Source organism: Entelurus aequoreus, linkage group LG07 (assembly GCF_033978785.1).
Source record: "Entelurus aequoreus isolate RoL-2023_Sb linkage group LG07, RoL_Eaeq_v1.1, whole genome shotgun sequence".
In the NCBI taxonomy this organism is placed as follows: Eukaryota; Metazoa; Chordata; class Actinopteri; order Syngnathiformes; family Syngnathidae; genus Entelurus; species Entelurus aequoreus.
Genome location: NC_084737.1, coordinates 58,364,758 through 58,390,270, shown reverse-complemented (window position 1 = coordinate 58,390,270; position 25,513 = coordinate 58,364,758). Strand labels below are relative to the sequence as shown.

Genomic DNA, 25,513 nt, shown 5'->3' with positions numbered 1-25,513 from the left:
TGTTTAGTGCGTGGTATTTGGATCTTATTAAATCAGGCCCATACTCTAGCTAACAACCAAATTCTAGGAAAAAGGCAATGTTACTTCTGTATTAGCACAAAAAAAGGTCTGGCGCACGATGGAGCAGCGTGTACACATGATGCCCCTTTCACATTTCTGACTGCCCCCTCATATCTGCCTGCCTAGACCCGGTCCTGAGAGTCACAATTATAACCCATGTTGTGTTGGTGACAGCTGCTGGTCTTTCAAGTAGGGGAAGCTAATGTTCAGGTACTATATAAACATGAGTACAGTCTCCAATAACAGATACAAGATCCATGCATCCATCGATCTTCTTCCGCTTATCCGAGGTCGGGTCGCGGGGGCAGCAGCCTAAGCAGGGAAGCCAAGACTTCCCTCTCCCCAGCCACTTCGTCCAGCTCCTCCCGGGGAATCCCGAGGCGTTCCCAAGCCAGCCGGGAGAGAGTCTTCCCAACGTGTCCTGGGTCTTCCCCGTGGCCTCCTACCGGTCGGACGTGCCATAAACACCTCCCTAGGGAGGCGTTCGGGTGGCATCCTGACCAGATGCCCGAACCACCGCATCCGGCTCCTCTCGATGTGGAGGAGCAGCAGCTTTACTTTGAGCTCCTCACGGATGGCAAAGCTTCTCACCCTATCTCTTAGGGAGATAGGGTGAGAATAAAATAAAATAAAAAAACACAGAATAAAATTTGAAATTTGTTGTCAATCAAACAGGGATTTGGCTTTAAATAGATCATCCAAACATAATGCGGAAGCTCAGTGTACAAGCCAGCCTCCCAGCCTCGGCCAAGCCCACTTTCCATACACTTCCAGAGATTCTCAGAGACCGCTGGGCCGGACAAAGCTGAGCATTTATCCAATGGCTGTCTAGTTCCGCTGCAGTGGACAACCCACTACCGTATTTTTCAGACTATAAGTCACAGTTTTTTTCATAGTTCCAGTGTGACTTATATATGTTTTTTTCCTTCTTTATTATGCATTTTCGGCAGGTGCGACTTATACTCTGGTGCGACTTATACTCCGAAAAATACGGTATATGCTCCTATTTTGAAAGCAAAGGCCGCTTTAAGTTTAATGCACTTTGATGCTACAACAATGAATGAGATTAAATGTTCCTTAGTGCTTCCGAATTACACTAAAACTAGACTTTCATCTCCTTCATAGGAATAACTCATACTAAGACCGAGGACTTCCTGTACTGCTTCAAGCCTATCCCAGACATGGGTGGACCATATACAGATGTAGATTGCCCCTTTCGTGTTTGCAGGCCTTCGATTAAAAAAAGACTAAAATTATATGATTTGTTTGTCTTTAACAGCCTCTATCACTAAAATATTCAAACCCCTGTCCCAACTTGCCTCATGCTTGTCAACTGCTACTTTTTTAAGATGATGACTATAAAAATTTTCAGAGAAGCTAAAATTCCCTTTGCAAAGGAGCTGTGAGGGCAAACCCACTCCTGTTTTATATGCCAAACATGCACAGCACTGCCAGGAGGAGCTCTTTCCAACTCTGTAACAACAGCAGTCGTGACAGCAAAGGCGAGTGAGATCCAGTTTCAACAAGTTGTTGCTGAGTGCATTAAAGTGGAACCCGCTTACTCAATGCCCTCGGACTGTCCCTCTGTCGCAGACATAAAACAAAAAATAGCCTTTGTTTGCACATTTACTTGATTCTTGTATTTTCATCGTTATCGTAGAAATGGGAGTATTGTGTGTGTGTGTGGTTCCGAGCTGTGATTCAGGGGTTAACCGTTAAGCTCTATGGAGCGGCGACATTTGCCTGCTCTCTCCAGCTCAAGAGAAAAGAACAGCAGTTGAACCACGTTGGTCACACTGAAGTGTGAAGTGCATCCTGTAATACAGTACTGTGAATGTATCTTAGAGATGAATAAAGTATCTACTGTATGTATTCATTTTGTAGACTCCAATAAAAAGTTGATTTGTCAGTCACTCTGTCACATCGTCATCTTGTGGATTTTATGATGTTTTGTACTTTTATCGTCGCTCACTTAAGCAAGCACTTTTTAATAATATCGCCACATCGCGTTTTAAATGTTGCAACTTCACAACATTGCAGAATTGCTTTTCCTCAAATCTATTCTATATTTTTTTTAATCAAGTGTTAAATTAGACTTATGTATTACAATGCAGTATTTGTCTTATATTATATTATGTTGTGGTGTTGTTAACGGTGAACGCTACTAACAACAAAAGGTGGTTAATCGCTACTCTTCACATCGACAATCAAGTTGACCAACTTTTGTAAGAACAACTTTTTGATGTACAAAACCCAAAACCAGTAAAGTTGGCACGTTGTGTAAATTGTAAATAAAAACAGAATACAATGATTTGCAAATCCTTTTCAACTTATATTCAATTGAATAGACTGCAAAGACAAGATACTCAACGTTCGAACTGGTAAACATTATTTTTTGCGATTATTAGCTCATTTGGAATTTTATGCCTGCAACATGTTTCGAAAAAGCTGGCACAAGTGGCAAAAAAGACTGAGAAAGTTGAGGATTGATTGGGTATAAAAGCAGCTTCCATGAAATGCTCAGTCATTCACAAACAAGGATGGGGCGAGGGTCACCACTTTGTGAACAAATGCATGAGCAAGTTGTCCAACAGTTTAAGAACAACATTTCTCAACGAGCTATTGAAAGGAATTTAGGGATTTCACCATCTACGGTCCATAATATCATCAAAAGGTTCAGAGAATCTGGAGAAATCACTGCACGTAAGCGGCAAGGCCGAAAACCATCGTTGAATGTCTTCGATCCCTTAGGCGGTACTGCATCAAAAAGCGACATCAGTGAGTAAAGGATATCACCAAATGGGCTCAGGAATACTTAAAAAAAAACCACTGTCAGTAACTACAGTTCATCGTTACATCTGTAAGTGCAAGTTAAAACTCTACTATGCAAAGCGAAACACCCAGAAACGCCACCGGCTTCGCTGGGCTCGAGCTCATCTAAGATGGACCGATACAAAGTGTAAAAGTGTTCTGTGGTCTGACGAGTCCATATTTCAAATTGTTTTTGGAAACTGTGGACGTTGTGTCCTCCAGACCAAAGAGGAAAAGAACCATCCGGACTGTTATAGGCGCAAAGTTGAAAAGCCAGCATCTGTGATGGTATGGGGGTGTATTAGTGCCCAAGACATGGGTAACTTACACATCTGTGAAGGCACCATTAATGCTGAAAGGTACATACAGGTTTTGGAGCAACATATGTTGCCATCCAAGCAACGTCTTCTTCATGGACGCCCCTGCTTATTCCAGCAAGAAAATGCAGCCACACATGTTACAACAGCATAGCTTCGTAGTAAAAGAGTGCGGGTACTAGACTGGCCTGCCTGTAGTCCAGACCCGTCTCCCATTGAAAATGTGTGGCATATTATGAAGCGTAACAGAGACCCCGGACTGTTGATCAACTTAAGCTGTACATCAAGCAAGAACGGGAAAGAATTCCACCTGAAAAGCTTCAAAAATTGGTTCCCTCAGTTGCCAAACGTTTACTGAGTGTTGTTAAAAGGAAAGGTCATGTAACACAGTGGTAAAAATGCTCCAGTGCCAACATTTTTGCAACGTGTTGCTGCCATTAAATTCTAAGTTAATTAATACCGGTATTTGCAAAAAAAAATTAAGTTTCTCAGTTCGAACATTAAATATCTTGTCTTTGCAGTCTATTCAATTGAATATAAGTTGAAAAGGATTCGCAAATCATTGTATTCTGTTAATATTAACGATTTACACAATATGCCGACTTCACTGGTTTTGGGTTTTGTACTTCATCTTTAACACCTGCCTCATCAATGACACATCTCCACATCGGTGAGCCTTTTGCATGAGCTATGTCAAAAGACTCGACTCGAGACGGACCAGGACTCTATGAGACTCGATGGCGCGCCACTTAATGCTATTTGCTCTCAGCAGCTTTCCGGGCAATAGTAAGTGGAGATGAACTCTAGATGCACTTCATCTTCAACAACATCAGCTTACCATAAAATTGTTGAGCCTTGGGCATGAGCAATACGGAATGACAACACGGACACGCAATGCTATCAACACAGAATGTTAACAACATGGCTATTGTCGTAAACGGTTTGTATTTATATGGCGCTTTACCATACCTGAATCATAGGCACCGATCCCGTGGGTGCTTCGGGGCCCGACAATGCCGAGCACCCACGTGGGATTGATGGCAAATTCTTTCTCACCACAAAGCAAAAACCGCACATTCTCAGAAAAGTAGCATCAGATTTACCGCCCGTCCGAGCACCCATGGCTGAAATGTAAATCGGCGCCTATGCCTAGAATGATACCCAAAGTGCTTTAAATTATACATCACAGTTAGGGACATGTCGACATTAGCTCTCCAGGCCAGGATCAAACCAGTTACCCTCTGGTTACAAGACGGCCACTATAGCCACTGAGCAATGCCGCCCCATGGTGGTCAAAGCTGCGACTGTCAATGCAGAACAATACAAAACCGTGGTTTCAGAACAGCGAAACCCGGTATCTGACATACTATTTCCACATTGTGGCCGTGTTGTAGTTGCCGGGTGACAGCCATAGCAATGACTTTTGGAGGATTCTTCAGGCTACCATTGACTACTGTAATGTAACAGACTCAAGGTTACTGGGTGAAACGTGTGTAAAGAGACTATAAGGGTAATGTATCATATTTAGAGGCTGTAATTTTGTTAAAGGTATTTAGAAGGTCGTAAAGAGTTTTTTATACTCTAACTATGAAAATATTTGATTTATTAATCATAATCCTACTTTGCGGAAATTGGTTTACTACAGTCCGGTCTGGAACCAAGAGGTCGCGATAATCAAGGGCCGACAGAATAGGATAGAATAGGATAGGATAGACTTTTATTCATCCCACAATTAGGAAAATTCCACAGTTGCATGGAAGATGGACCAGGACTTGATGAGTTGTTCAACTTGGACATAAGACAGGTTGGTGACAATAAGCAGTTGCACTATATTTTCCATTGAGTCAAAGGCTGACTGCTTAGAGAACTAACTGCATCTGTTTGAGCATCCAGTGTTTACTTTCTCGATCTTTTTGCCATTAAAAGACTGACAAAAAACATGTATTAATTAGAGTTTTTAACCTTACATCCCATGATGTTTTCATGCAGTTTAATTTGAATCAAATTAATGTAAATCGTATTTTAACAATGAGAAGCGCAGCAACATCTGTAATTGTGTCATTCCTGTCATTTCCAAATGATGTTTAATGACCTGCAATGATGCTTTACCTGAAAGTCATCCAGAGGGAATTGTAGCATGTCCCGTAGCGCGTCACTGATGATCTGCATTTTCCTCTGTGTGATCACGCTCTCGTAGTCCAGAGGCTCGATGAGCCTGGGCTTACCCTAGAAAAGTAAACAATGGGATGGAATCAACATGTGGCAAAACAAACGAGTGAGCTGTAACTGTAAAAGATGTAAGAGCCCTGGTTGTCTGGCAGAAAGACACATTCAGAATGTGTGTACAAGATGCCATTGTTCTTTCACAAGTGCTCATCTGTTCGAGCAGCTACATAAGCTAAGGCATGAGAATTGTGTGTTCAAGGTGTTTGTAATTGTGTGTTTGTACCAGTCACTATGTCATGATCTCACATTTTACAACCTGTATGAGGTAATTAGTAGTCTTGGGGTTGGACATGACCCGATCAGTCACATTCCTACACTATTTGGTTGAATGGCGATACCCTGTATATGTCACAGTATTATATACGAATAGTGCTTAAATTAAAGTCAAAATAAGAAATAGAGTAAGATGTAGCATAGACATTTTGTGGAACAGACGGTGTTGTTATTGTTGTTGATTTAAAGGAAACGGATAAGCTGCTTGGTGTAGTTTTCAATAATTCCAACAATAACACAGTGATGCAATTACTAGACCATGCTAGTACTTTTTTTATGGCCAAATTGATTCCCAAACCAATTATTTTATTAGTCAGCCTTTTAGAACAGTGGTCACAAACCTTTTTGAGCCCAAGATGTATAAATGTGTGTGTATATATATATATACATATATATATCCATCCATTCATTTTATACAGATTGTCCCTCTCGGGGTAGCGGGGGTGGGTGGAGCCTATCCTAGCTGCATTCGGGCCAACACAGATGGACAGACAACATTCACATTCACAGGTTTTGCTTCTGATCCAGCCTTGCGCTGTGGTGTCTGTGCCGGTGACTTAATGCGGGGGCAGCGCAGCCCTTTTGTTTGGTGTGGGTGCTGTGTCTCGGCTGTTTGGGCGGTGGTGGATTTGGATTGGAGAGTGGAGTCTTTTAGTGGGGGACTTGTTGATGTCTCTTGTTTGCGTGTTGGCGTTTGGGCTGACTGGCGAGCTGGCGCTGGCTGGTCTTCATGGTCCTGTTAGCGTGTGGTTGTCGGTCGCGGTTTTTCGGTCGCCTTGATTTGATTGAGTGTTGCTGGTTGTCTGGGGTATTGCAGCCATAGTTTCTGCGGCCGTTTGTTTGTAGTGTGGGCACCCGTGGCCGCTGGGTCCGGTGCGGGTGGGTGGCCGATGTTGTGACTTGTCGCAGCGCATGCACGTGGTGGTTGTCGGGGCTGGCGAACTTCCGGCTTTGTTCTCATTTGTTGTTGTGTTGGTTGGCTCGCCGTGCCGTCCTTTGCCCCCAGTATCGTGCCGTAGTCTGGGTGCGTGCTTGTCGGGGGTCGGACCCGTTTAGGGGTGGTCGGCTGGTTCTCGGCGGACAGTGGGTGCTGGGGCTGGATCGCTGCCCCACTGGCCTCTGTGTGGATTTGTTGCTTTATGTATGTATTATATATACTGTATGTATATGTGTGTATGTTAATGTGTATGTATGTATGGATGTAAGTATGAACATGTATGGATGAATGTAGGTATGTAAATGTGTATGTGTATGTATGCATGTGTGTATGTCTCTCTCGGGGCCTGCTTGTCCGGTGGGGGTCGGCACCTTAGGCTACTGTAGCTGTGCTGCGTGTCTGGGGAACCTGGGTCCCACCGTCCACCTCTTCCGAATACCCGTCTTGGTTGGGGCCTGCTGGGTCTAGTCCCAGAGTCTATCGTGGCAGCTTAGTGCGCTGCAAAGTATTCCGCAGTGCTGCAATTTGGTCAGCTGCTGGGGTAGTGACCTTGTGTGTCAGCGTGTCTGATCTTTTTTTTTTTTTTTTTCCCTCAGGGGTAGGATTCCCCAGGGCAGTTGCTGGATGTTCCATCTCCATCGTTGAGGTCCCTGTAGGAGGGGTGGGTGGTTCCCGTGGCATCATGCTGGGCGGTCCTGCGGCGGCCAACTTAGGTAGGGTGGCCAGTCGGGCGCGTCTGTCTATGGCCTACTGCTTGCCCTGCCGGGCGGCACTACAGGTCTGGCTAAGGGGTTCCTGTCGCTGGCCGGCCTGGCTGCGTGGGACCACCGGTCTCTTGTTCCCTGGGCACCGCACCTGCTGTTTTGGGTGGTTGGGGCTGTACTTTGGCTCCCACCCACACTGGCTGACAAATATATTGTACATACAAATACACACACATACTCACATACACACAATTATACATACATCAGAATCAGAATCAGAATAGTTTTATTGCCATTGTTTGAGAACGGGTTCACAAACTAGGAATTTTTCTTGGTGCAAACGTGCGACCTAAAAACATATAACACATATTTGGTAATAAAAAGAGCTGTAACTGAGCTATCAGATAGACTTAGAAGGAATTCAAGGAATTCAAGGAGCTGCTGTTAGGAGTTATTGTTCATTTGCCTGATGGCCGAGGGGAAAAAACTGTTCAGGTGGCGGGAGGTGTGGGTCTGGATGGAGCGTAGTCTCCTGCCTGAGGGGAGAGGGGAGAATAGTTTGTGTCCAGGGTGAGAAGAGTCAGCTGTGATCCGACCCACACGCCTCCTGGTCCTGGAGGAGAACAAGTCCTGGAGGGATGGGAGCTTGCAGCCAATCACCTTCTCAGCAGCACGTACGATGCGCTGCAGTCTATTCTTATCCTGGACTGTGGCGCCGGGGAATCACACTGTGATGGAGGAGGTCAGGATGGACTCTATGGTGGCTGAGTAAAACTGCACCAGCATCTCGGTCGGCACCTTAAGTTTCCTCAGCTGCCGCAGGAAGTACATCCTCTGCTGGGCCTTCTTGATGAGGGAGCTGATGGTCAGCTCCCACTTGAGGTCCTGGGTGATGGTGGTGCCCAAGAAACGGAAGGAGTCCACAATGGGGACGGGGGTGGGAGAGTCAATCAGGGTGAGGGGGGATGGTGGGGCTGTGACTTTCCTGAAGTCCATGATCATCTCCACTGTTTTCTGGGCGTTCAGCTCCAGGTTGTTGAGGCTGCACCAGGACGTCAGCCGGTCCACCTCTCTCCTGTAGGCGGACTCATTGCCATTCGAGATGAGCCCGATGAGGGTGGTGTCATCCGCAAACTTGAGCAGTTTTACGGATTGGTGACTGGAGGTGCAGCAGTTTGCATACAGGGAGAAGAGCCAGGGGGAGAGTACGCAGCCCTGAGGAGTACCAGTGTTTGTGGTTCGACTGTCAGAGACAATCTTCCCCAGCCGTACGTGCTGTCTTCGGTCTGTCAGGAAGTCATTAATCCAACTGCAGAGGGAGTCGGGCACGCTGAGCTGGTAGAGCTTGTCTCGTAGCAGTCCAGGGAGGATGGTGTTGAAGGCAGAGCTGAAGTCCACAAACAGGATCCTAGCGTAGGTTCCTGGGGAGTCCAGATGCTCCAGGATGAAGTGGAGGGCCAGGTTCACTGCATCATCCACAGACCTGTTGGCTCTGTAGGCTAACTGCAGTGGGTCCAGGAGGGGGGCGGTGATGTCCTTGAGGTGGGGCAGGACCAAGCGCTCAAAGGACTTCATGACCACAGACGTCAGCGCGACCGGCCTTTAGTCATTTAGTCCTGTGATCCGTGCTTTCTTGCGGACAGGGACAATGGTAGAGGTCTTAAAGCAGGACGGCACGCGGCATAGCTCCAGAGAGGTGTTAAAAATGTCAGTGAAGACAGGAGCCAGCTGGTCCGCACAGTGTCTGAGAGTGGAGGGGGAGACACCATCCGGCCCGGGGGCCTTCCGCGTATTCAGCTTCAAGAACTGTCGGCGTACATCCTCTTCTTTGGTGGAGAGGGTCTTTACAGTCTTATGATGTTTTTGGAGTCCTGTGATGTCATTGGAGTCCTTTGAGTCCTTTAACTCCTTTAATGAAGTGCTGGCATTGGTGGGGAGGGTGATGGTGGGGGGAGCATGGCTTTGATGAGCTGAAGGCCGTTCATGATGACAGTAATGTGTGTTGAGGCCCTGAGCGAGAGTCCGGTCATTCAGGGCCTGGGGGGTTTTGGGCTTATAGTTCGTAAGGGCCCTTAGACCTCTCCAAACTGCAGCAGAATCATTGGAGCGGAACTGTTCCTGTAGACGGTTAGAGTACACAGATTTAGCTTTTTCCACTTCCCTGGTGAAGTGGTACTTCGCTTCTCTGTATGTACTTCGGTCCCCGCTTCTCCACGCAGCCTCCTTCTTCTTGCGCAGCTGTCGGAGCTTGGGTGTGAACCAGGGCTTGTCGTTGTTATAACAAACACTGGTGCGCGTTGGAATGATGCGCGCCTCATTGAACTGTATGTATGAGGTCACAGTGTCCGTATACTCGTCCAGATTGTTCGTGGCCGCTCCAATTGCCTCCCAGTCTGTCGTTTCCCAACAAGCATGCAACTCGTCCACAGACTCGGCAGGGAAACACTTAATGTTCCTCATAACAGGTTTAACCAGTTTCAGTCTCTGTCTGTATGAAGGGATTAAGTGCACCATCACGTGATCTGATAGTCCAAGAGCAGCGCGCGGGACTGCATGAAAAGCCTTGCTCAATGTAGTGTAGCAGTGATCCAGCGTGTTCTCCTCTCTGGTCGGGCATTTAATAAACTGTCTATACTTTGGTAATTCCTGGCTCAAATTTCCCTTGTTAAAGTCACCAAGCACGATAACAAGAGAGTCAGGAAAAGACCGTTCCACATGTAAGATCTGTCCTGCGAGCGCGCGCTGAGCGTCACGCACGTCCGCGCCGGGCGGGATGTAAACAGCCACGAGAATGAATGAAACAATCTCACGCGGTGAGTAAAAGGGCTTACAGTGGATGAAGAAATATTCCAGAGAAGAACAGTGTCTAAAAATCACAGTCACGTCTGTACACCAGCTATTGTTGATAAAGAAGCAGAGTCCACCGCCTCTTTTTTTGCCAGAGAGCGCCGCGTCTCGGTCCGTGCGGAGGAGATGAAAGCTCTCCAGTTGAAGCGCTCAGCCAAGTCTCCGTGAAGCACAACACACAAGATGAGGAGAAGTCCTTGTTCCTTCTCATCAGCAACGCTAGCTCGTCCATCTTGTTGTCAAGTGAGCGGACGTTGGAGAGGAAGATGCCTGGTAGAGGCGTGCGTAATCCCCGTCCACGAAGACGGACAAGTGCGCCCGCTCTCTTTCCTCTTCGATGCGGTTTCCCTCTTTTGATCACAGAATGGACCAAATCCGCAGCTGACGCTAAGATGACTGGTAACAAGTCCATAGGGATGATGGATCTGATGTTCAGTAGCTCTTCACGGGTGTAAGAGCACCCGGAAACACAATTTATGTACAAAAACAAACAAAACAGAGCGCACGAGAGCACCGAGGCAGCCTTCATCGGCGCCATGATGATGACGTATATATATATACACACATACGTATATACAGTCATTAATACGTACATACGCGCACACATTGGTACTTACCCACATACATAGGTACCTACACTCCCACATACATACACAAATACAGTACGTACATACACACTCACGGTACATACATCCACACACACATTTACTTTATAAACATACATACACACGTACTGTACATATACAAGCACATATGCATACATACACTCATGCATATAATCACGTTTCATAAATCATATATTAATGTTGTTCCCCTAAGGGAAACTGGGTAACACACAGCACACTGACAAAGCTTAACTTATAATTACTATAACAATCTACAAGGTTAATACAGTTCACTTTCTTCCCCTCCATTTATCTGCTTTATTTTGTATTTTAAGTTATCAATACATATAAGTAGGGCAGCACGGTGGTAGAGGGGTTAGTGCATCTGCCTCACAATACGAAGGTCCTGAGCAGTCCTGGGTTCAATCCCGGGCTCGGGATCTTTCTGTGTGGAGTTTGCATGTTCTCCCCGTGACTGCGTGGGTTCCCTCCGGGTACTCCGGCTTCCTCCCACCTCCAAAGACATGCACCTGGGGATAAGTTGATTGGCAACAGTAAATTGGCCCTAGTGTGTGAATGTGAGTGTGAATGTTGTCTGTCTATCTGTGTTGGCCCTGCGATGAGTTGGCGACTTGTCCAGGGTGTACCCCGCCTTCCGCCCGAATGCAGCTGAGATAGGCTCCAGCGACCCCCCGCGACCCCAAAAGGGACAAGCGGAAGAAAATGGATGGATGGATACATATAAGTACTGTTGCATTTGAAACAATTGTTTTGTTGATAATAGAGGTAATTGTTATTATTATTCTTTATCAATAGTGCTGTTTGTATTGGTATTTGTATTAATCAATTTGTAGTGTAATAATGTTCATTGTCCTGTCTGTTATTAATATTTACTCTCACTAACTGCTTCTTTACTATCACTTTTCATATCATATTTGTACATATCATATTTGCTGATGCTGTGCTGTTGTTGTGGTTGTTATTGTTGTGCTTGTTGTTGTTGTTGTCTCTGTCTTATTCCCCTCTTGTCCCCGCAATTTCCCCCTCTGTCTTCCTTTTTTTTCTTTTTCTATCCCCTCCTGCTCCGGTCCAGCTGCGCCAAACATTAATAAAAATAATTTAATAAAGTCTGATACAAATAAGGCAACAAGAGAAGTATCCCACACTTCTCTTTTGTGAAGTAAATCTGTACAGCAAATATAGGCATCTACATCAACAATATGGTTTGCCTGAGTAGCTGGTCAGGACAAAAAAAAAAACATTCACACTCATTCTCACACCAGATATGTATATATAAATATGTGCATATATGTATGTATATATATACATGTACTGTTTATATGTACATATATGTGTATATATATATATTTAAATATAAATACATATGTATATATGAGTGGGGGGGGGGGGGGGGGGGGGGTCACGGCAGCACCCACCACTTATCGTTGAGGTCAGTAAGTGCAGTGCGCCTTCACCTCAAAGTCTCCAAGACAAAAGAGTCCCCAATAACACCGGAAAAAGTTGCTGGATTTGTCGCTCAAGCTGTTTACAAAGAAAGTCGCCAAGAGGATTTGGAAAGTCGCCAGATTTGCCAAGTTGGCCAGAACCTGTCCAATTGTGCAGCTTTTTTTATTCAAGCACATGGGTGAATTGGGCCCTTCAAGTGCATACGTTCCCTTCGTTCTTCCCCCCACTCATCCAATCACCAGTCAGGACTCAGGACACTTTCAATAACTCTCCCTTTTTTGCAATATACCATTCTAAAGCATTTTTAAGTGCACATTTACACCACGCCGGTGTTAAAAAACAATTCCATCTACCCGACTAAAGTTTTTTTTTTTAAATATATCCCTAGTGTGTGATTGTGACTGTGGATGTTTTTTTGTCTGTCTATGTAGGCCCTGCGATTAGGTGGCGACTTTTCCAGGTTGTACCATGCCTTTTGCCCGAGTGCAGCTGGGATAGGCTCCAGCCCCCTCGTGACCCCAAGAGGGACAAGCGGTAAAAACTGGATGGCCGTCTGTTCAAATAAAAACACATTCACCGGGTGTTTCGCGCATTTTGTGGCACATAACACATTTATCCATCAATATAATGATATATTAGATGTGCAATGCTGTGCATATTATTTTTAAAATCTCACATAAGACACGTGCAACGCTGCAGTCTTTCCTTTGAATCTCTACAGCTCAGAACTTTTCCAAACATTATTGAAGTTGATGCTAAGTATCGAGCTTTGACAAAAGTGCAGGGAAGGAGATCTACTGGATTGCAAATACCAAAAGTTGGCAAATCTGTAACTATGCATGACATAATGGATTTTTTTAAAATGGTAATGGTTGATTATTGGGGTATACAGTAAATGCATGGTATTGTGTGGTGTTAAAAAGAACAACAATGTACACTGAACCAAACCGAAAACCGTCACAATAAACCGTGATAAGATCCGAACCCTGAATTGTGTGAACCGTTCCACCCTACTGCGCGCAGTGAAAAATAAGTCACTGTGTGTGCATGTTTGTTTGAGAGTGTACTGCGGATTCCCTTAAAAAAGGCATGATCGCTGGTTGTATGTATTTTTATCCGGGCCAAATTAACGTTATAATGCAGATACAACAGAGAGCATAATATCTTGAGATAAAAGTTAGGAAACCGTGTCAGGTATAAAATTAAAGGTATTTTGTTTTTTATTCGATTAGATAGATTATTGGCATGATATTACACATTTTGAAAGTTACATTACATACCTACTTTAATACTTTAAGACACTGCTGAGTGTTCCCTCACACCAAATAGGCAGGGGTCTCCAACTCAATCTGTCTGGGTGGGGCTGGGTCGCATTAAGTACTCCCTTCAGAATCATATTTCAACCAAGTACTTGTCAATAACACCAGAAACCATCATGAGACTTACTATGGTCGGTTATGTAATATAAAAAACATGTGTATATATATATATATATATATATATATATATATATATATATATATATATATATATATATATATATATATATATATATATATATATATATATATGTATATATATAATACTGTGGCGCTCTGGAGTCACCCAAGAGACAGTCCGAAGTACTTCAGCTTGCCTAAAGGGAAATTGCTCTTAATTGGTTATACAGAAGCCAAAAAGGGGACTCACAATGAGCTTTTCAACAGATGAAAATTACATGATATGATTACTCGTCAGAACAGTCAGACTCATGTGCCATTACACAGCAACCTAACACACAGCTAGATAACTGCTACTAATACTACTAGTGGAGGATAATAAACAACAATTAGGTTAACTCTAAACATGCACTTTCAGCAACTACTTACAAAAAGGTGCAAAAACTTGCATAAAGGGGACCTATTATGCAAAACCCACTTTTCTTACCTATTGGTACCTGTGCCGCCCTCGATATGTAGAAATATCTTGGCTTTACCCTAACACCTTTTCTTGATCAAACACTCTGAAAAACGTCTTCTTGTCCACAGGTTTATTGACCCTAAAAAGGGTAAAACTGAAAGCATACAAGCAGAAAGGATGCTTACATTACAGACATGCACACACAGCCTTATTACACACACACAATCCCATTACGATAAAACGTGCATTATGCTGTGTATTGAACTTAAATGGACAAAGAAATGCCACAAAATATGTAATATAAGTGCTTTATAGCAAACTAGCTTACTATGCTAACATTCACTTCACTGTATGAATTCCGAAAATTAGCATGACTGACTTTTGGCCATAAAACGTCCCAAATTACATCACAACCAACAAATAATACAACTCAATCAAATATTAGCATACTACTCAACAATACATACCGATGATACTTTGTTTGGCATGAGATTCGAGCAGATGAAAACGTTTGCGATCGTCACTGAACGAGCTTAAAGTCTACTTGAAAGGAACTCCTTGTTGTGCCCTGCTATCATGGACATTACTGTAAACTAGGCAATGCTGCCTCCTGCTGTCTAAAGGAGGAAGTGCACCTCACTGTTGAATTCCAAAGTGAACTTAAACACTGGTTTTACATATATTATTAATAAATTCAACAAATAAGACAGAACCGTACCTGTTTTTGTGTATTTGGGATCTGCCATAATCCCAAAATGTTAAATCAAACCATGGAGGCATGGCGGAAATATTTATAAAACAATCTTCATACTTCCGCTAAATGAGCCGTTTGGATTTTGCCCAATTTGTAAAGTTCGTCCCTGTTGTGACATCAGCGGACATCTCCATATATAGTAGAAATTTGCCCTAAGTCCTTTGCGCGAGTCCGCCATAGTAGCCCAATGTTGTAGTCAATAAGTTCCTTTTTTTTCCTCTATCCTCTTGTTGAGGGGCAGACTGGCTCGTACATGCACATGCGTCCTGCGCTGTTGCCATTTCTAATACAAAGTAGCGTATAGTTGTAACTTATATCTGTCAGTAAACTCGATATAAAAGCGCTAAAAACTACAACATGGCTGGCGTGGACCACGTAAATAAGACCGCCCACAAAACGGCGGACTTAGATTGAAAAAACAGTCAGAAAGCGACTTGAAGGTGGTTTATGAAACATAACCAATGGGAAATTTTGACAGAACAACCAACATTACATGATATGTAGACCACAAGGAAGTGTTTTAATTATAGAAAATAACATCATAATATGACCCCTCTAAGTTAGATGTTTAGAGTTAACATGGTTGTTCCTCATTGTAGTAGTAGTTGCTTTATAAATATTTACTTGTCACATGTTGTGGTGTCATCTTTGTGTTTGCACCGTGATTGTACTTTGTTGTCATATTATATGAAACAAATAGTGTGCCTGGGCTAAATCCATACCCAATTTTGATGATCTGCGGGGGCCACAATACATGGTCTGGACTGTGAGTTTGAGGCCCCTGAAATAGGCTATTGTTGATACAGTTATCAATTGTTATTGTGTAGTACCAATACAGTAAAGGTATGTCAAGCTTGCAGCCACTATGTCAAACATCAACACTCCTTAACACAAGAAGGGTTACTGCACAAATGGAGCACAATTTACGAAAAAAGGATCAACAGTAAAACCCCATGTGTAGGCGTACCCTGGAGTTTCGATTTCCAATTTCCATCGGCATCAATAGCAATCAACATCAGATCACATTCTTTTAAGTCAATGGTTGGCAACCCAAAATCTTGAAAGAGCTATATTGGACCAAAAATACAAAAAACAAATCTGTCTGGAGCCGTAAAAAATTTAAAGTCTTATATAAGTGTTATGATGAAGACAACACATGACATAAGTGTCTATATCAGCTATAAAAGCCTACTATCAAAATTACTATGTGTCGCAGGCTGACGCAAATCTTCGTTGACAGAAATGTTGAAATGTAATATTTATTCTACACATTTTTACAACATTAGAAACCATTAGTAAATCAGAGGCTACTGAGAAGGTTAAGTTAAAGTTAAACTTTAACTTTTAACTTAACTTTTTAACTACTTAGAAGGTGAGATAACTCCTGGAAATGGTTAGGGTTCTTTTAATGACCAAAGGTATAGATGTGTGTGTCCAAGTTAAAGGAAACGACAGGCTGTCTTCTTTTAATAGATTTATTACAATCTTTGGCAAGCTAGGTAACGTTTGCTGTGGTCTGGAACAACATGGCACACAAACAACTATCAGAAATGCAGCCAATACTACATAAAGATAATGTGTCATGAGACATGCAAATCTAAATTATATACAAAGAAGATAAAAGTAAAGGATATTAAATGAGCTCAAATATACCTACAAATTAGACATGATGATGCAATATGTACATACAACTTGCCTAAATAGCATGTTAGCATTGATTGGCTTGCAGTCATGCACTGACCAAATATGCCTGAATAGCACTCCAACAAGTCAATAACATCTACAAAAGGCACCTTTGTGCATTTACGCACAGCATAAAAGTTTTGGTGGACAAAATTAGACAAAGGAGTGGAAGATTTTACATGTAAAAAAAAAAACGGTTGCTTCACGGTCCACACTATGGTGAGTTCAAGAACTGCCGAAATTAGTAGTACAAAACGATGTTCACCAAATACTCTCATCAGTGAAGCATACACACAAACATATTAAACAGCGGGCTTTCTAACAATTGGGAAGGTTTGTGTCATGTTTGTCCTCAAACAAAAAACATACTAAAACAAAAAAAATATTTTCCCCATCTTTTTCCATGTTCAATCCTTTTTTTTAAATGCTCCAGGGAGCCACTAGGGCAGCACTAAAGAGCCACATGCGGCTCAAGAGCCGCGAGTTGCTGATCCCCACGTTAAGTTTTTAGAAGTCACCCAATAAAGACAATAGAAGAACAGCGCAGACTCACCAATGCCACCAGTGACCCAGCCTCCACTTCGGCCTCAATCTCAGCCAAACACTTGTACTGCTGCGGTGACTCTATCACCAGCTCCCGTTTAGGGGCTTTTCCTGCCCGGCCTTGTATGGCGCTCATGGTACCTGTGATCAGGTGCCACCAGTTATCATTGTGCGAGAATGGACTTGCGCTGTTCGGAAGGACTGAGAATGCTCCACTGAATGTTTTCTTCTGTGCTCAGTTGCAAAAGCCTCTCTCCTCGCCCCACCCTCTCCTGGCCCCACCCACCTTTGCAGCTGTGATGCTGGTGTGTGTGTGTGTGTGTGTGTGTGTGTGTGTGTGTGTGTGTGTGTGTGTGTGTGTGTGTGTGTGTGTGTGTGTGTGTGTGTGTGTGTGTGTGTGTGTGTGTGTGTGTGTGTGTGTGTGTGTGTGTGTGTGTGTGTGTGTGTGTGAGATTACATTACAGTGTGAGATGTGTGCAAGTGGGAGTAGCTCACCATTCGTAAAACATGCATGCTCTAGACCTGGGATGTCAAAGTCAAGGCCCGCGGGCCAGATCCGGCCCGCGAATTAATTATGTATGGCCCCCGGGATGATATTTGATTAGTATTAGAACCGGCCCGCAGACCACAGCCGCCTGCTGCTGTTTTGCAACCACCAATACTTCATCAGTGTTGGCGCTAGGAATTTTCAAAATGGGGTCCCAGGGAACCCATCAAGTCATAAAAATGGGGTCCCCCAGTAAATTTTTGGGGTCCCACTTTTTGAAAACAAATGATAAATGTATGCATTATCCTGTTGTATCTCACATTCTATATTGTGTTTTGGAAAAAGGTAGTCATAAACGTTACTTAATTCATTTTAAAAAAAAAACTAAAGAAAACAAATTTTTATGCATATGTAAATGTATTCAGTTATAAACATTTATTCACTTTCTTCTTTCCCTCATGGATCAAAACTAGGGATGTCCGATAATATCGGACTGCCGCTATTATCGGCCGATAAATGCTTTAAAATGTAATATCGGAAATGATCAGTATCGGTTTCAAAATTATCGGTATCGGTTTCAAAAGGTAAAATTTATGACTTTTTAAAACGCCTCTGTGTACACGAACGTAGGGAGAAGTACAGAGCGCCAATAAACCTTAAAGGCACTTCCTTTGCATGCCGGCCCAGTCACATAATATCTACGGCTTTTAACACACACAAGGGAATGCCATGCATACTTGGTCAACAGCCATACAGTTCACACTGAGGGTAGCCGTATAAACAACTTTAACACTGTTACAAATATGCGCCCCACTGTGAGCCCACACCAAACAAGAATGACAAACACATTTCGGGAGAACATGCGCACCGTAACACAACATAAACGCAACAGAACAAATACCCAGAACCCCTCACAGCACTAACTCTTCCGGGAAGCTACAATATACCCCCCCCCCCCGCTACCTTCTACCCCCACTCCCCACCCCCCACCTCAACCTCCTCATGCTCTCTTTGTGACTTCAATAATAAATATGGCAGTGCCATGTTGGCATTTTTTTCCATAACTTGAGTTGATTTATTTTGGAAAACCTTGTTACATTGTTTAATGCATCCAGCGGGTCATCACAACAAAATTAGGCATAATAATGTGTTAATTTCACGACTGTATATATCGGTATCGGTTGATATCGGAATCGGTAATTAAGAGTTGGACAATATCGGAATATCGGATATCGGCAAAAAAGCCATTATCGGACATCTCCAATCAAAACTTTACCGCTGCCGGTATTTTTTTCTATATTTTTATTGTAATATTTTCAGAATGTGTTTGTTCTATTTTTGGCCAAAGTAAGACAAAGAAAACAATCTGAAGTTGTCTTTATTTTTTATTTTTAATGCCATGATTTAAATAGTCCGGCCCGCGTGTGCACAGATTTTCCTCCATGCGGCTCCTGAGCTAAAATGAGTTTGACACCCCTGCTCTAGACACAGCACCAAGAGCCATTGGGGGGGTCGGTATTTTACTCAAGACCTCTTCGACATGGTCATAAGGGTTGACGTTGTAGTTTTCGTATCACCCATGTTCTTTGTGCGTGATAAAGATGTGTCAGCTAATCAACACGATCTCTCCTCTTGCAAGTAGTTCATGACAGCGGCCACATTGCACAAAATGAAAAATCAGAAGGGCTTAAAATAACAATCTACATTGTCAGGACAATTGTAGTAAAACAGAACAAAAGTGATAAGACAAAGCGTGAGGACATGCAAGAGAGTGAGGGAGTCCAGCACGGTGGAAATGGTGGAGTGTGAGTCCACCCTAGGTAATCATATCAATGAAAGAGTCATGTTAGTTTCTCTGTGGTCTTATTGAGGCGTCAGTGATGGCGTTACCAGTTCAGTGTGATAATAGCCCCATTGTCAAAAGGCCTGTACTGCACAGAGGCTTAATTTAGCCACATCTCAGGACCGCTTTTATTCCTATCAAACCTCCGACAGCTGATACTGCTACCTTCCCGTGCTAATGAGTGGGGTTCACTTTAGTTTTTGAGTATCCGACAGCTGATACTGCTACCTTTTCGTGTTAATGAGTGGGGTTCACTTTAGTTTTTGAGTATCCGACAGCTGATACTGCTACTTTTTCGTGTTAATGAGTGGGGTTCACTTTAGTTTTTGAGTATCCGACAGCTGATACTGCTACTTTTTCGTGTTAATGAGTGGGGTTCACTTTAGTTTTTGAGTAGCCGACAGCTGATACTGCTACCTTTTCGTGTTAATGAGTGGGGTTCACTTTAGTTTTTGAGTATCCGACAGCTGATACTGCTACCTTTTCGTGTTAATGAGTGGGGTTCACTTTAGTTTTTGAGTATCCGACAGCTGATACTGATACTTTCCGTGTTAATGAGTGGGGTTCACTTTAGTTTTTGAGTATCCGACAGCTGATACTGCTACCTTCCCGTGCTAATGAGTGGGGTTCACTTTAGTTTTTAGTATCCGACAGCTGATACTGCTACTTTCCGTGTTAATGAGTGGGGTTCACTTTAGTTTTTGAGTATCCGACAGCTGATACTGCTACCTTCCCGTGCTAATGAGTGGGGTTCACTTTAGTTTTTGAGTATCCGACAGCTGATACTGCTACCTTTTCGTGTTAATGAGTGGGGTTCACTTTAGTTTTTGAGTATCCGACAGCTGATACTGCTACTTTTTCGTGTTAATGAGTGGGGTTCACTTTAATTTTTGAGTATCCGACAGCTGATACTGCTACTTTTTCGTGTTAATGAGTGGGGTTCACTTTAGTTTTTGTGTATCCGACATTTGATACTGCTACCTTTTCGTGTTAATGAGTGGGGTTCACTTTAGTTTTTGAGTAGCCGACAGCTGATACTGCTACCTTTTCGTGTTAATGAGTGGGGTTCACTTTAGTTTTTGAGTATCCGACAGCTGATACTGCTACTTTTTCGTGTTAATGAGTGGGGTTCATTTTAGTTTTTGAGTATCCGACAGCTGATACTGCTACTTTTTCGTGTTAATGAGTGGGGTTCACTTTAGTTTTTGAGTATCCGACAGCTGATACTGCTACCTTTTCGTGGTAATGAGTGGGGTTCACTTTAGTTTTTGAGTATCCGACAGCTGATACTGCTACTTTCCGTGTTAATGAGTGGGGTTCACTTTAGTTTTTGAGTATCCGACAGCTGATACTGCTACCTTTTCATGTTAATGAGTGGGGTTCACTTTAGTTTTTGAGTATCTGACAGCTGATACTGCTACCTTCCGTGTTAATGAGTGGGGTTCACTGTAGTTTTTGAGTATCCGACAGCGGATACTGCTACCTTTTCGTGTTAATGAGTGGGGTTCACTTAAGTTTTTGAGTATCCGACAGCTGATACTGCTACTTTCCGTTTTAATGAGTGGGGTTCACTTTAGTTTTTGAGTATCCGACAGCTGATACTGCTACCTTTTCATGTTAATGAGTTGGGTTCACTTTAGTTTTTGAGTATCCGACAGCTGATACTGCTACCTTTTCGTGTTAATGAGTGGGGTTCACTTTAGTTTTTGAGTATGTGACAGCTGATACTGCTACCTTCCGTGTTAATGAGTGGGGTTCACTTTAGTTTTTGAGTATCCAACAGCTGATACTGCTACCTTTTCGTGTTAATGAGTGGGGTTCACTTTAGTTTTTGAGTACAAGTCTGTGCATGTGCTCTGTGAAAACATCTAGAATGCAGCAAGATTCTTGCACAGCTGGAAGCCATTAGGAAGTGTTAGCTGTCCACACCCTTCCCAAGGGTCTGTCAGGGTTACTCGCGCACACATCGATGATGTTGAGCATGTCTTGCCCAAAAACACACTTTAGAGAAGGGTTGACGTCATGTTTCATAGCCGACCATCACTACACACACCCAGGAGAAGGAGAAATCAAAACATTCTCTGCTGGAACGGCAGGTCATGAATGAAGAACATGTGGGTCATGTTAAACGATACAACGTGAGAGGGGAATACCAGGGGTCCTGATGATGTCAGCGGTGCTAAAAGTTCTCGTCTGGAATTTTATTTAAGTTTGTTCACATATCATTCTGAGGAATCGAGTGCCGAAAAAAGTCGGTGACTTTGCTTGGGAAGACTGCACAATATGCCACCCTGGGTCCAAAGAAAGTTGTAAAAGCCAGCACATAAACAAGGTAAAAAAAAACACTTTTAAAGGTTTTTGTTGTGGCCATGACTGTGCAGGACGTGCTTAGCGGGAGCTTCGTGGAAATCTGACCTTTTTATGTTTTATTGGCACTTTTGTTAACTTTAGTTGTCAACTCTACCATATCTCTGACTCAACTGTCGTGTAGAACTTCTTTTACTTTACTCAAAAAGGTTCATTATGTCTTCTTATTCATGTACCTTTTAAAATTGTTCTTGTAATCAGACCATATTTTTGGTATATTAGATTGAATTTTTACCTGACATGTTTCGACTGGTCAGTGGTCAGGTGACCCTTCTGAAGAAGACTGCAGACTACAGTCCAAACATGCCAGATAAAGATTCCATCTAATATGCCGAAAATATGGTCTGATTACAATAAAATCTGGGGGGAAAAAAAGTGTTTTACTTTACTTTATCCAACGGCCAAATTCACAGATTCAATGATCCGACAGAGGCGGCGGACTTTGTCGACAAAAGCATTAAAATAGGAGTTGGCCCAGATTCGGTCTAGGAGGCATGCTAACATACAAGCCTGCCACCGCCATTTTGGAGTGAGAGAACTTGTCCTTTTTATTGATTAAGTTTTACTTTATTCAGATGGTAGAGATTGTGTGTTCTGTCAAAATGACTACTAAGTATTTCTTTGTATTAGTGTTGTCTCGCCGGTACCAAAATGTATTTCGATACTTTTCGATACTTTTCGATACTTTTCTAAATAAAGGGGACCACAAAAAATTGCATTATTGGCTTTATTTTAGGGTACATTAAACACGTTTCTTATTGCAAGTTTGTCCTTAAATAAAATAGTGAACATACAAGACAACTTGTCTTTTAGTAATAAGTAAGCAAACAAAGGCTCCTAATTAGTCTGCTGATGTATGCAGTAACATGTTGTGTCATTTATATTCTATTATTTTGTCAAAATTATTAAGGACAAGTGGTAGAAAATGAGTTATTAATCTATTTGTTCATTTACTGTTAATCTGCTTTCTTTCTCTTTCAACATGTTCTATCTACACTTCTGTAAAATGTAATAATCACTTATTCTTCTGTTGTTTGGATGCTTACATTAGTTTTGGATGATACCACAAATTTGGGTAGCAATCCGATACCAAGTCGTTACAGGATCATACGTTGGTCATATTCAAAGTCCTTATCCAAAGTCCTCATGTGTCCAGAAACGTATTTCCTGAGTTTATAAACATAATATAAATTTTTTTTTAAACGAAAAAAGATTTTATGATGCTAAAAAATATCGATGTTATCATAGTAGTATCGACTAGATACGCTCCTGTATTTGGTATCATTACAGTGGATGTCAGGTGTAGATCCACCCATTGCGTTTGTTTACATTGTCACGCAGGTGAGCTATGGTGTGTAGTGAAGCCTGTTTAGCTATTCCTCATCCTGCAGGGATGATACTTGTAAGAAACTTACTTTATTTGTCACCATGGAGGTGAGCATTTGTGATTTAGAAGTAGCTAAGAACACTGCCGACTGCGGATGGACTTTAGCCGCTAGCTAGCTAGCCATGTCTTAAAGCACCTCTTCCTGAGGGCGTTTCAGTGTTATAACCAATGTTCCCTCTAATTTTTCATGTGTGTGAGCAAACGCACAAACACCCTGAGCATTCAGTGGAATACAGACATCACACTGTGGCCATACCAGCAGCACATTTGTCTCAAACCTAAAATAACAATTTACATGTCTTATTATTATAATCGAGTGACAGTAGTCAATTTCAAGAGATTATTTTCTAATATATGTGATTTGGCCCACTTAGATATTGTTTTTTTTTAATCAGCTATGCACTAAAGTATTTTATGCCTGGGTGGGGATCCTGCTTTGGAAAGATTGTGAACCCCTTTCAGAGATCACATTTATTTCCTCTAAAACATTCACATGTTGCATGAGATGAAGTGTTTATTAACTTTCTGTCTGTAAAATAAATATTTGTATTAGCAATTCTGTAATCTACTAGACATCATTTCATGATTAATATCCAAAAATGTACATTCTTAATAAATGACAGTGGAATAAGCACACATCTGATTGAGGAGTCATAGTATAACGACTTGGAATTTACACTTTGTTTAGGTGTTGGAGTTGTCCAACTTTTTGTGTGGCCATTAACGCACCAGTGGCTAATTGCCATAGTGTATGTGTTGGTGCAAGTGAGAGAGAGAGCAAGCGGCTGCTGTTGATATAACAGATGACAAAGAGTTGCTTTTGGCTTGGTTTGTACGGTAGACAATGACTAGTTTTGCTATATAGAAGTATTTTACACATTTTTTGGTGTGGTTATGGCCGACAAACAATTTTGCTAAATAAAGGGACCGATAGAATTCCTGTCCTCCTTAAAGTGTCTCAACAGACGTTACAATAATTTAACAGTGTTGACAAACATTGTTTTAACTGTTGTGGCCGCCTTTCGTCACCTGTTACTCACAGTTGCATTGCAAAATCATACAAAACAAATGATCTGTTTATTTTGTTTAGAGTGGGATTTGATTTTGTGCGCGGCATAGATTTGCTGTGCGCAGAGGACGCGTGAGCAGTGCGCAATTGCGCAGGCGCGCACCTTAGAGGGAAGATGGGTTATAACTTCACCTTTATCTTTAGTTTTTAGGTCAAAATACGTCCATTCTCCCTTTTCTGTCTACACACTGTGTCTGCTTGTAAGTACTCCGTGATTGTGCGTTGCCGCACATGTTCGTCTGCTCGTAAACCAGCAATGTCACGAAGTGACGACGATGGGGGGACCAGAGGTGGGTAGTAACGCGCTACATTTACTCCGTTACATCTACTTGAGTAACTTTTGGGATAAATTGTACTTCTAAGAGTAGTTTTAATGCAACATACTTTTACTTTTACTTGAGTATATTTATAGAGAAGAAACGCTACTTTTACTCCGCTCCATTTATCTACATTCAGCTCGCTACTCGCTACTGATTTTTATCGATCTTTTAATGCACGCTTTGTTTGTTTTGGTTTGTCAGACTGACCTTCAAAGTAGGATCTATGCATGCCTGCGTTTCACCCATCAGATGCAGTCACTGGTGACGTTTGACTCCGTTTCACCAATCAGATGCAGTCACTGGTGACGTTTGACCAATCAAACAGAGCCAGGCGGTCACATGACCGTCACACGTGGACCCCGACTTAAACAAGTTGAAAAACTTATTCAGGTGGTACCATTTAGTGGTCAATTGTACGGAATATGTACTGTACTGTGCAATCTACCAATAAAAGTTTCAATCAAAAGTGTGAAGGAAAAAAGACACTTTTTTTATTGCAACCATACTTCCCGTCAAAAGCCTAAAGACTGACTGCACAGTTCCTGTCTTCACAATAAAAGTGCCGCTCCATCGCGCCTGCACTAACAAAATAAGAGTCTCCGAAAGCCAGCGCAAACAAGCTAGCAAGCTACGGAGTTTGCCACCAATGTATTTCTTGTAAAGTCTATAAAAACGAATATGGAAGCTGGACAAATAAGATGCCAAAAACCAACCACTTTCACGTGGTATTAGACAGAAAAGAGGAACTTTTTTTCTCCCCCATTTGAAAACATGGACGTTATCAGCACTACTGTCTGATTCCAATCAATGCAAGTCATCAGAATCAGGTAATACACCAACTTATATTCTTGTCTTTGTCGTACAATTTCTGACCTTTTGACCTATATTTCTTGTCTTTTAAGAATGTCCGCTCA

The 25,513-nt window shown here is 42.5% G+C and overlaps 1 protein-coding gene across 5 annotated transcripts in view; it reads right to left on the bottom strand.

Annotated features, from left to right (window-relative positions):
- LOC133654080 (dedicator of cytokinesis protein 9-like) overlaps nucleotides 1-25,513 on the bottom strand; it is a 201,796-nt gene that overhangs the window by 149,053 nt on the left and 27,230 nt on the right. For all 5 annotated transcript variants that reach the window (XM_062054078.1, XM_062054083.1, XM_062054081.1 and 2 more), the window contains exon 2: nucleotides 5,298-5,414. In XM_062054078.1, coding sequence (XP_061910062.1) covers nucleotides 5,298-5,414 — 117 coding nt within the window. The remainder of the gene's footprint in view (nucleotides 1-5,297; nucleotides 5,415-25,513) is intronic.